Source organism: Mirounga angustirostris, unplaced genomic scaffold (assembly GCF_029215605.1).
Source record: "Mirounga angustirostris isolate CCGP_5_RB_7025 unplaced genomic scaffold, mMirAng1.0.hap1 SCAF_5, whole genome shotgun sequence".
Taxonomy (NCBI): Eukaryota; Metazoa; Chordata; class Mammalia; order Carnivora; family Phocidae; genus Mirounga; species Mirounga angustirostris.
The window spans coordinates 74,878,881-74,891,042 of NW_026991713.1; the positions used below are offsets into that span (position 1 = coordinate 74,878,881).

Sequence of the window (12,162 nt, forward strand, 5' to 3'; positions counted from 1 at the left end):
AGCTCCAAATCAGCCAGTTAATTACTAGAGGGGGATTCAAACCCAGCCAGTCTAACTCCAAAGCCCACACTCAGCTCTTATCATGGATTCTTCTCACCTTGATTTCTAGGCCCTGCCACAATGCCTGATCTGAAATATCTGCTGAGCGACTGAAGAATCCCTGGCTTTAGTGGGATTATAGGAGGCAACTTTGTAATGAAGGATACAGGGATTTGAAAAGAGAACAGAGATATAGACAGAGTTAATTGGCATAGGGCTCTGAATAGAACTTGGAGGTGAAATCGTTTTTCCAACCCGGTATAGATTTCCTTCCTCTGAACTACAAGCTCACTGATTATTGCTCTTAGACACAACACTCACTTACACCCTGGTGTTTATTCTAGATCATATTCCTCCTTCTAGCATGGAAATCACTAAAGGTCACAGCCTTTGTCTCATTCATCTTTGGATTCCCAATACCATTTATCAGTATGGTATGTCGTCAATATGATACCATTAAGTAGCATAATTTAGGGAAAAATGGTATAGGTTACTCAACTCTCTACAAGGGAAATGAAGATCACTTTGTTTATAAAAATCCTCGATAGGAAGATAAAACCTATTTTTAACTGAATTTGGCTATAATTTGATAACTTCACATACAACACACGGCCTAACACAAAACCTTGCTAGAGGCCCAAGAGAACAACCCAGCCTTGCAGAGCAGGTCGGGTATTGGTCTGCAGCAAGGCTGCATTGTGTCTCAGTGAATTCCCCAGAATGGTGGCAGCTCCCTAGTTCCTGCAGATGCAGCAGCTGAAGATGAGAGTTTAAGTTCAGTGCATGGGTATGCAGGAGGGGCACGGCAGCTGGGTTTGTCTTCTCCACTCTATTCCTGAATAAGTGAGGTGATACAAAATTGATTACAGGCACCAGAATACTTGTTGATGATGTCCACACTGTCAACTACACTCTAGGAACAGAGAACTAATTCTAGACAATGCTCTGCAAACCATGCCAAATTTATTCCTGAAAACAAACACAATTCCTGAGGTGTGATCAATGCATGACTAATCCAACTTTCATTGTTCAAATAAGAGTAAATATTTGCATGAATTTTAAAAGGTACATCTCCACACTGAGAGGTTACTGGTAAAGTTTGACTCAGTCACTAAGGTGAACATTTTAGAATATAGACATCAATAACACGCAGTTGGGGAGCCACAGAAGGCTTCTGACAATGTGAAGATTATGATCAAGACCCAGATTTAAGAAAATTAATGGGGGGGGTTAGGTGGATAATAACATTGCTGGTGAGAAGCAGGTCTGAAATAAGACAAAGACCATCAAGAAATGCAGGTGAGTCAGTAAGAAACGGCAGATGACCGGGTGACAAGTAGACAGGAGAGAAAAGCAGATTTAAAATAAACTTTGAAGCCTAAAGGTAATACCTCCAAGGAAAGTCAGGAGAAGGGGCTGCGCCACAGCACGAAAAGAAGTCACACTTTCGTGCCCTTAGCACATTAACATTTATTAAAAGCCAGTTCTTGAAAATGCAGAGCAGTATAGATAATCTAAAGAAGCCCAGAGGGTGGGTGACACCACCAAAGAATAGAGGTGACAGGAAATAGTGGGGCAGAAAGAAGAAAAATGGGCTAGCCAGAGGAAGAAACCTGGAGTTCTGGTGCAATAGGAAAATCAGATCTCCAACAATCAAGACCAAGAAAAGAGCTTTAAAAGGAAGCAAACAGGGCGCCTGGGTGGCTCAGTTGGTTAAGCGACTGCCTTCGGCTCAGGTCACGATCCTGGAGTCCCTGGATCGAGTCCCGCATCGGGCTCCCTGCTTGGCAGGGAGTCTGCTTCTCCCTCTGACCCTCCCAACCCTCCCCCCTCTCATGTGCTCTCTCTCTCAGTCTCTCTCTCTCAAATAAATAAATAAAATCTTTAAAAAAAAAAAAAAAAAAAGGAAGCAAACACGGGGCACCTGGGTGGCTCAGTTGGTTAAGCATCTGTTTCGGCTTGGTTCATGATCCCGGAGTCCTGAGATCAAGCCCCACGTCACATCAGGCTCTCTGCTCAGTGGGGAGCCTGCTTCTCCCTCTGCCTGCAGCTGCCTCTGCCTGTGCTCTCTCTCTAATAAATAAAAAAATAAAAAAAAAAAAAGGAAGCAAACACCAGAAAAATTAAAAAAAAAAAAAGGTCCAGAAACAGCCAATTGGATGATACTTGGGAATCCACTGCTGACCTAGATTACCTACTGATACAGGGTTGAGAAGAGAAGCCAGCCAAAAAGAAAAAGAAGTGGGGAGAAGGACATGGTGACCGGAATGAAGAAGTGGAGGCAGCAAGGAAAGTACAGAGTGGTTAAGGAAGAAAGCTGTTGGTCCATAGCTCCAAAGAACATCCATGTGTAAAGTGTAGGCAGATCTCATCTGGAGGGAAAAGAGGGGGCAGAGGCCAAGCCCATGACATGATAGTAAAGAGGCATGCATCCCAGGGAAAGTAACGAGGAGAAATGTGGCTGAGGACTGGATCAGTCCACCAGAATAACAGGTCAGCCATCAAGCAGAAAAAAGCCAAGTCTGAAGTGAAAGGAAGGCACGTGAGTTCACATCAGATAATCCAGTCAGACATAAATTGTATATCTGCATAAATTAAAGTCTACTTCAAGAGGGACAGGATGGGACCAAGAAACAAGAGCAGAGTAGTAGAAAAGACCCACAACAGATGTAAAAAATGCAATTAAGAATCAGTCAGATGGGGCAGAAAGTTTGCCAAGAGGTACAGAGGGCCCAGATGATGTGCTAGTTGAGGGGCCATCTAGATTATTCTTTGCTTTGCACCTGCAACTTTTGGTTGCCTGTGCTCAAGACTGAAGGCAGGGTTTACCCATGTTTGGGAATGCATAGTAGTTCATAAAGCTGGATACACACCAGAATCATCTGGGGCACTTGTTAAAAATACAGCTTCTCTCACCCCACCTCTGGAGATTCTGACTCATTATACCTAGGGTGCGGCTGGGAATTTCTAATTCGCACTCCAAGTAACTCTGATGCAGCCAACAGGAGAACATTTGGAAACCAAACAGATCATGAGAACTATCTGATGTACTTTTTTAAAAGTACAGGTTCATGAGCTTCTGTCCAAATTGAGTGAATCTCACACTATACTCACAAAATTAAATACATCATGTTTGACTCCTTTTTCAAACAACTTTTCAGCACATGCATGTAGAAAAGAATTTCAGTACAACCCTGACTATACCAGGAATGAATGCAGTGCCCTGGTAGTCTAGGGCTTCGGGCAGACCCTTAATCCCTTCCCCAAAAGTCCCACTCCTCTTCTGTCCCAATTGGATCCATGAAACTAAGTTTCCATCAGTAGAGGACAAATGCATTACGTGTGGAATAAGTCTCTGAATGTCCTCAGGTTCACAAGTTGGCATTGCTGTTCATTAAGAGATGACTAACTCTTCTTGGAAGGAAATCCAAGTAAGAAAACGCTTCCTGGTTCCTGTCCCTCTGAAGGACTTTCCTATTTCAAAGTCCATCTTTAAGCAGCTTCCAAGAAACATAAACAATATTGATGTACACCGTTATTGTATTATAAATCTTTAGACAAATTATTTGCTCAGATCATTGTATTCATTAATGTCACAAATAATACTAGCCCTAAATACATAACATGTTGTTGCATTGCCCTTTGCCTCTCAAAGCCCCAGGAAACCTTCAGAACCAGTGTGTCAAGCATGTGAGCACTGAAGCTATAGAGACCTGGTTCAAATCCTGCCCTTGAAGATTAGGCTTGTTGTAGAGCATTGTAGTTAAGACTTTCTGAAACTTGGTCTTTTTCTCTAAAAGGATAATATAACCTATCTTACAGGCTTGTCATAAGAATTGGAAGTAAAACACACATAGTCCTGGTTCAGAGACAGCATTCAATAGACAGTAAGCACTCATCCCTCTTACCCAAATCTCCATCCCTCCTCCCCCAACAATGGGCAATCAGGATATTGGAGTTAAGTGTTGAAAATCCAAGTACTCCAGCCACAGTGAGAACTGGAAAAAGAAGCTCTACTTATAGAAAGCTAGCACATCGTACAATGTGAAAAGTCCTTCACCACAAAGCACCCAGATGATGAATACATTACAACAGATATGCTTTGAAGTGTAGTTTTATTGCTGAGATTGTAAGAAAGGAGGTTCCCAAGGACAAGAGAAAAAAAGAAAAAGAACAGTAAATCTAAACCTGAGTGGCAAACTAATGTGTAAGCCCATGCTACCCTGGGGGCAATACCATTCCCAAGAACCAAGAGCCCAGGAACTGAGGGGCTTGCAGGGCAGGGGGAGAGACTAGCCTTGACCTTGTGAAATGGGAAAGGACCGAACCTCAAACTGGACACGAATGTTCCACACTGAAGGAGCTACACCTGAATAAGAAGGTGGCCTAGGAAAAATCTGCCATCAGAGCAAACTAATGAGAAAGTCTGCACCTATATCAAGCTTAAGTGGAAAAATTAATGATGATAATGATGCTGATCTCCCCTGAGCAAGCCTGAACTCAAATTTACACTATCTTCAAGTCAGGGAAATGCTTGGCTAATAAAAGTGGTATTAGGTTGAAAGTACAAACAAATATTTTCTACAGGAAAGCATCTTCAATACAGGCCCTTCAGGATTCCTATAAAACTAAGGAATTAAGGAAATAAGCTGCCTTGAATTATAGCAGAAAAAAAAAAATTGAATAGATCTACTATTTCCCACCCTCAAGGGGTTCCAATATTCAGAGTATGGGCAGAGGGGGATGCACAACATAAGAAAATTTTCATCTTACTTTGTGTGTGTACAAAATATCCCTTTAAATTTATGGGTTTTTTCCATACTGGAATTATGTGCTTAATGTTATGTGTATAGGACCATCACCTTTGACTCTAGGCATACTTGAATTTGAATCCTAGTAAACCAAGTGACAGTTTTAGGATTCCAAGCAAGTTAGTAAAACTCTCTGTGCTCTTCAATTTTTTCAGCTGTAAAATGGGCATACTACTACCTACCTATTAGGATTGTTGTAAAATAAATTCATACACATATACATGTGTGTCTCACATAGCATAGTATTTAGTACAGAAAATGCACTCTGTACATAGTTATTATGAACATTATAGGGGGAGGGTATTCATTCATTCAACAAGTATTTATAGAGTGTCCTAGTGCCAGACTCTTGAGATGGAAGGATAAAGATTCCTTATGATACTATCTGAATGTTTGTTTTGTGCCATTTACTTATATTATCTTTTAAAGTACTGTTTTCTTCATTTTCCAGATGATGAAACTGAGAAATTAAGAGACTTGGTCCAATTCACACAGCTAGTAATAGAAGAGGAATTAGAACTTGGATGCTATATGACCCCAAAGCCTATATCTTAATCACCTCAACTCTCTGCTTCACCTAGACAAGGAGATTCACAGCCAGGCATATACAGCAGATATAGCTGGTAGACGTTCCATTTTTTTTTGGCCCAAAAATCAGAAAACTCTAAAATTAGTGGGTTTCACAATCATAGATATAACACAATACCACTAAACTGAATTTTCTGTTAAGCTCTTGACCTCTCAGTTTTTGTTCCTTCTTTAAGAGGGAAAGTAACACTTCAATTATGAGTAACGTCCACTCTGTTTGTAATGGGTCTAAATGTTGTGGTTTTATATATAAATACTTTTCTAGGTGCTGCAGGGAAACTGGCACTTGCAAATTGAAACCTGGTTTACTTTTTGATTTGGAGAGGATTTTACTTATAAAATGATGGTTGGATGAGACTGAATAGGGAGGCAGATTTGATTCAAAGAAGGAAGCACTTTCCAAAATGTTTTTACACTACCCAATTGAATAGGGTATGGTCACTCAATAGGTTAACACTACCTGTCAGAACACTGGATCATTCTCCAATAGATACTATAGATTATATCATGGTAAAGAGGAACCATCTTACCTAGGAAGATAAAGTCATTTTTACTTTTCAACCCTGAAAATAACCGCAGCAAGAACTTTGAGTTTTTGTAAACAATATTAAGACAATGTAACAGACCTAGAAAAGTTATTGCTACATTCTACATATCATTTTTTTTTATTTTAAAGATTTTATTTTTAAGTAATCTCTACACCCAACATGGGGCTTGAACTTATAACCAGGAGATCAAGAGTTGCATGCTCTACCACCTAAGGCAGCTAGGGGACCCTACCTATCATTTTAAAAAGAAAAAAAAAGAGGGTGCTTGGGTGACTTAGTCAGTTGAGTGTCTGAGTCTTGGTTTCAGCTCAGGTCATGATCTCAGGGTCATCATATCCAGTCCAAGGCAGTGTCCATGCTCAGTGGGGAGTCTGCTTGAGATTACCTCTCTCCCTCTGACCCTCCCTGCATTCGCTCTCACTTGCTCTAAAATAAATATTTTTTAAAAAATTTCAAAAAGAAAAAGAAAAAAAGTGTTGTGGGGGTGCCTGGGGTTTCAGTTCAGGTCCTGATCTCAGGGTCGTGAGATCAAGCCCATGCTCCAGTGGAGTCTGCTTAAGACTCTCTTCCTCTCCCTCTCCCCCGTGCCCCCCAGGCGCATGTGCTCACACATTCTCTCACTCTCTCTCTGTCTCATAATAAATCTTTAAAAAAAAAGTGTTCTGGATTTTCTCTGAAGAAAAAAAGTACTGTTTCTTCTATAAGCACAGCTGCTTTGTAGCAAAGATTTATAGACTGCCCCAACTCCAGTCATTCCTACTTTTAAGGAATTCACTTCATCTTTTGCTCACCTACTCAGTTTGGAAACTAAGAATGTGATTTTAAATAAAATGATGATGTAAAGAACTTGAATCCTATTGCCGTCAAAACTGAAAACAGCCAATGATTAAGAAATTTGGTAGCTCAGGGCACCTGGCTGACTCAGTCGGAGGAACATGAGACTCTTGATCTTGGAGTCATGAGTTCAAGCCCCATGTTGAATGTAGAGATTACTTAAATTAAAAAAAAAAAAAATTGGTAGCTCAATTTAAAAATTCGTAAATAACTTCAAAACAAAGCAAAACATTTTCACTAAAAAAGGAAAACACTCTTCCATTCATTTTAGAGTGAATCACAGCTAAATCTAGAAGAGATGATTTCACCGGTGTCCTCATTTTACAGAAGAGGAAATTGAGAGGTAAAGAACTGTAATTCAGTTGTTTACATTATTTTCTCACATCGCTATTTCTGCCCTTATTAATGTGTCTATAAATTTGTAAATCATCCATCATGTTTTTCTACTCTATGAGTACTAGCTATAACTTCAGGACAAGATTAGACAAATTTTAAAACTCCAATACTTATCACTTATCATTTAAATAACATAACAGCTTTGCTTAATCAAAACAAAATGAAAGTGAATAAAAGTATTTGCATTTCTGCTGCGTAAATGAGGGTTTTGCCTCATAACTGGTCTACATAACAAGACATTTCTGGCTATAGTATGATAGGGGCACAAAAAAGGGAGGCGATTAAAGGGAAGTTTTACAAATCAAGAAAAAATCCCTAGTGTTCCACATAGTTTCAAGCTCCTCTCGGAAGAACGAAATGCCGTTAAAGAGCGATGGAGACTATGTGGGCTTGAACAGATCTTTAGGATTTCTTCCAATACTAAGATTCGATGAAAATTCAGAACTCAAAATACCGCATTGATAGCTGAATTTACCTATGCGAAAAGAGCAATAATAGTTCCATTTCTTGATATTAGGAACATGTTTCCTTATGAGAGACGCAGCTTTTCACACTTAGGGTGGGAGTCGAACATGTTTCCTTATGAGAGACGCAGCTTTTCACACTTAGGGTGGGAGTCGAGCGTATTTTTCAAAAAAGCGAAAACCGGAGCACTCGGGATAGCTGGTGCCAGGTTACTCAACAGCTACGCTACCGGACTAGGATGAACATCAGCCTCCCCCATTCGTTGCTCTAGTCCTTCACGAGGTCTGCCGAAGCAGGAATTTTACTAGGAAACTTAAACTTCAGTGTCTAATGGGCCCTATTAATTCTTAGCCAAACTTTTAAAATGATACCTTTACTTCCGGAATTCTCTGCTAAACTACCTCCAGGGCAAGCTCAGCCCTTCGCGGGTTCCTGCCCAAGGTCCTCTGGGGGAGGGGACATCATCGGTAAGGGGTGGATGGCCCGGCTCGGCCCTCTGGGAAACTCTCCCCAGCTGCCTCCCGGAGCAGCCGGGAGACCGGGCGCACCTGCAGGGCGCTCGGCGCGTCTTCCACCCGCGGCAACGCCCCGCCCACCCTGCCCCGCGAGGCACTCACCTGGGCGGTCGGCAGGTGCCTGGCTCCCGAAGGGGGCCGTCTCGGCCCGTCCCACGTGCGACGAGGGTCTCCAGGGCCGAGGGGTCCCCAGCGGCAGGTAGAAGGGACTGTACTTCCGCCGTACAGCCACCCGCCTGAAGTTGTGGCCGCCCTCGCAGCTCATCGCGCTGCGTCCGCTCGCAGCTCCGGGCTCTCGCCCACCCTCGTCCGCCAGCAAGCGTGCGCTCGACCGGCTCCTTCGGGGTGACGGGACCCCGGGGCACGTCGCCTGCGTGCCACGCTCGGCGCGACTCGAGAGGGGCGACTGCGGGCTGCTCGGCGCCCCCTCGGCGGGTGGCCGCCGTCCCTTCCTTCCCGGGACGCCCAGAGCCGCGCTTGAGGGAGTTCGGCCCGGACTCCTGCCGCAGCCGCAACGCCTCGGTCTCTGCGGCGCCCGCACTCCCCTGACGCCGCTCCTGGGGGAGCCGAGAGCCCGCCAGCCCCGAGGGCGGAGCGTAGAGAGCGCCGAGGACAGGCTGTTGGCGCCGCCGCCGCCTCCTGCGGGGGAAGCAGGCAAGGACTCGCAGGGCCCTCGCGAGCGCCCTGGGCGCGGCTCCGCAGCCGGTTTTGTCCGGACGGCTCTGCCCCTGCCCCGCCCGGCGCGCCGCGGGCTCGCCCATTGGCCGAGAGGAATCGCGCGGGCGCACACCTGCGGCGCACACCTGGGTGCTCAAAAGGTCAGCCGCGCTCGCCCGCGGGCGCTGCCCTGGATGCGCGAAGAAAGGAGAGATAGTTAACGGCTACTTTGGACTCTGCGCAGGGACCTGCCACTCTAGCATACCCCCATGCTAAGGGTCATACCTGCGTCTCACGCCGCAGTGCTGAGCCCTTGATAATAATCTGATTTGTGTCGTATTTATGTCGGTGAATTAAGCATTTCAGATCAGGAAACCAAAGCGCGGAACCTACAGTGAGTCACTGCACACCTAGAATCCCTACTCGATTTTCTGCATCAATGCCTTGTCCTTATCTCACTGAATCAAATTATCTTACCAGAAGCATCAGACTAGAGAAGAAGAGGGATGTGTGGAAGTAAAAGAGAAAGGTGGAGCTAACCATCCACAGGTTTCCAGAAGAGCATCAGACCCCCCATCACCATGAACATCACCATGAACACTATAGGACTTTATTAGTAAAACACTTTAGAATCCATTTAATTTGTTGTTTTGTTTAACATTAGCTAAATAGCAAATTGAAGAAAATACGTTAAATTGGTTTGTTCATGTGCATTTAAAAATTCACTACTCTTAATGATGAAGAGGTTGTGTTCCAAAATCACAGAAATGGGAGGGGAAAGGACAGCATTCCAAGTACCCCAACTCAGGCAGAAAAAGTTCTCCAGCCATCACTTCCACCTTAGAAGCCACTCCACATTTATTCAAATGGTCCTTCACCCAGGTAATATCTCCTCCAGCAACCTGAGGTTAGCCCCTAATCCAGTCCTCCCGAAGAAACCTTTGAGGAGGGCAATTCAACTGTCTCAGTCTCCTGGGCTGCTACTTCAATAGACATACCACTGAGGAGAAGAAAATACCCCCTAGTTTTTAATGCATCCTTTCAGACCTTGATGAAAGGAGGTTTTGCTCCCTTTGGATTTATTATGCGTATCACTACATTGCCCCTAATTATTGTTTCTCTTTTGGTGTAATTGCAGTGTTATCTACTGTGCCATATAGTACTGGAAATAATTTAAACAAATAGTTTCAAATATAAATTAATGTTGAAAGAAGTTTTACTCCATATTAACATGAGCTAACCATAACTGAAAAGCAAATTTGTAACAATGTATTTGGTTCCAGAAAAAGGTAGTATTGCAATCAATATTATTGTACTAACCACCTCTGGAGTAACCTTAGAATAACTTAAGTGGGAAGATGCTGCCAATCTTTTTCTTTTTTTAAGATTTGTTTATTTGTTTATTTGTTTATTTATTTTGAGGGGTACAGAGGAAAAGGGAGAAAAGCAGACTTCCCACTGAGCAGGGAGCCTGATGTGGGGCTGCATCCCAGGACCCTGAGATCATGACCTGAGCCGAAATCAGGAGTTGGACACTTAACCAACAGAGCCACCTATGCGCCCCTGCAATCTTTTTTAGAGAACTGGTTACTGATGAAATCACCCCCCCACACACACACACACACAGCACGCACGCACACACAGAAAAATACTTTCTCTGTAGAAAACTCATTCTTCCTGTAGAGAACTGCAGTAAACATACCTGTTTGGGGCAAGAACGTATCTTACCACAAGTATTTGCAGCAGGAGTTCTATGCTTCCTCATTTGGATATTTTGAGTTATGTATACATATTTTTATTTCTTTCTTGGTTCAAAGTTGTTCATATTTGCCTAATAATATAATATCACTTCACATCAGTGGATGTCTGTATTTGCAGATGGAATGTTTTGTAACATATATATCATCTGGGGGCACCTGGGTGGCTCGGTCAGTTAGGCATCTGCCTTCAGCTCAGGTCATGATCCCAGGCTCCTGGGATCGAGTCCCACATGGGGCTCCTTGCTCAGAAGGGAGCCTGCTTCTCCCTCTCTCTCTGCTGCTCCCCCTGCTTGTGCTCTCTCTCTGTCAAATAAGTAAATAAAATCTTTTAAAAAATATATGTATATCATCTGACATTACCTCTATCAATGTTACTCCTCCTTACTATTTTCTGATAGACAGCATTTCTAACAGACTTTGCATTCGATGGCTGTGTTTTGCAACAGTAAATGAGTGAGTCAAGCAACTCCATTTGATCTCAAGTTATGTTAGGTTAGAGTAGAACAAAATATTGAATACTGTCTTGGACATATAGTCTTCATATACTGCTTTATTCATCTATATAACTAGTAGGAAGTTTGCCACTAATTAACACATATTAAATGAGAATTGCGCTGGACACAGAGATGTGCACATTTCTTTTTTTTTCTTTTTTTAAAATTTTATTTATTTGAGAGAGAGAAAAAGAGAGAGAGAGCACGAGGTGGGGATGGGGAGAGGGAGAAGCAGACTCCTCACTGAGCAGGGAGCCCAACGCAGGGCTCAGTTCCAGAACTCTGGGACCATGACCTGAGCCAAAGGCAGACATTTAACCGATTGAGCCACCCAGGTGCCCTGAGATGTGCATGTTTCACAGGTGTTTATGCACAACAGCTCTCTATGACAAAGACAGTGCTGAATGCTAACCAAATTCCGTATCATTTTCCTTGGGCTCACACTTCCCTTGCAGTTAGGTGGAGCCATGTAACGACAGCCTTCAGAATTTTGTGGACAGAAGTGGTATGTGTCGCCTCAGGCCTGGTTTCTGCACCCTCACCACGAGACGCGCTAGTCCTTTCCTCTGACTGCCAGGTGGAATGCAGAAGGACCTTTGGAGGAACCTGGAGCCCCACACTATGGTGGAGCCTCTGTATGGAGAGGAGTTGGCAGCCCAGAATCACCTCTTTCCTAGGAATTAACATATAATATCAGACTAGAAAAATGCATAGGAAGATTATCCCTAGACTATTCCTTCCAATAGGAAGACTATAGACTAATTCATGTTCCTTAAATTTTATCTTTATATTTCCCAATGTAGCAAAAATCGTATGTATATTGATATATGTCTTTTAGTTCTAGTGTAAATGTTTTAAACAAACATTCAACTTAATTTTAACAACCTAACCAGTCTCCAATTGATCTAGTCCCTAATAAGCAAGATAAAGCCAAAAAAGAATATTCAGGAGAAAAATTATGAATCAGTCAGCTGCTTCAACTACTGATAGGACATCATTTCCAAAACTAGAATCTAAGAGAAATCAACACTTTGTAGTAAAGTCATTCTTATTTT

At 43.0% G+C, this 12,162-nt stretch overlaps 1 protein-coding gene across 1 annotated transcript in view; it reads right to left on the reverse strand.

The window, feature by feature from the left end:
• FGD4 (FYVE, RhoGEF and PH domain containing 4) overlaps positions 1-8,655 on the reverse strand; it is a 213,756-nt gene extending 205,101 nt beyond the window's left edge. Inside the window, exon 1 of the mRNA XM_064591407.1 lies at positions 8,299-8,655. Within this exon, the coding sequence (XP_064447477.1) occupies positions 8,299-8,461 (163 nt within the window). The 5' untranslated portion in view covers positions 8,462-8,655. The remainder of the gene's footprint in view (positions 1-8,298) is intronic.
• Positions 8,656-12,162: the final 3,507 nt, after the last annotated feature.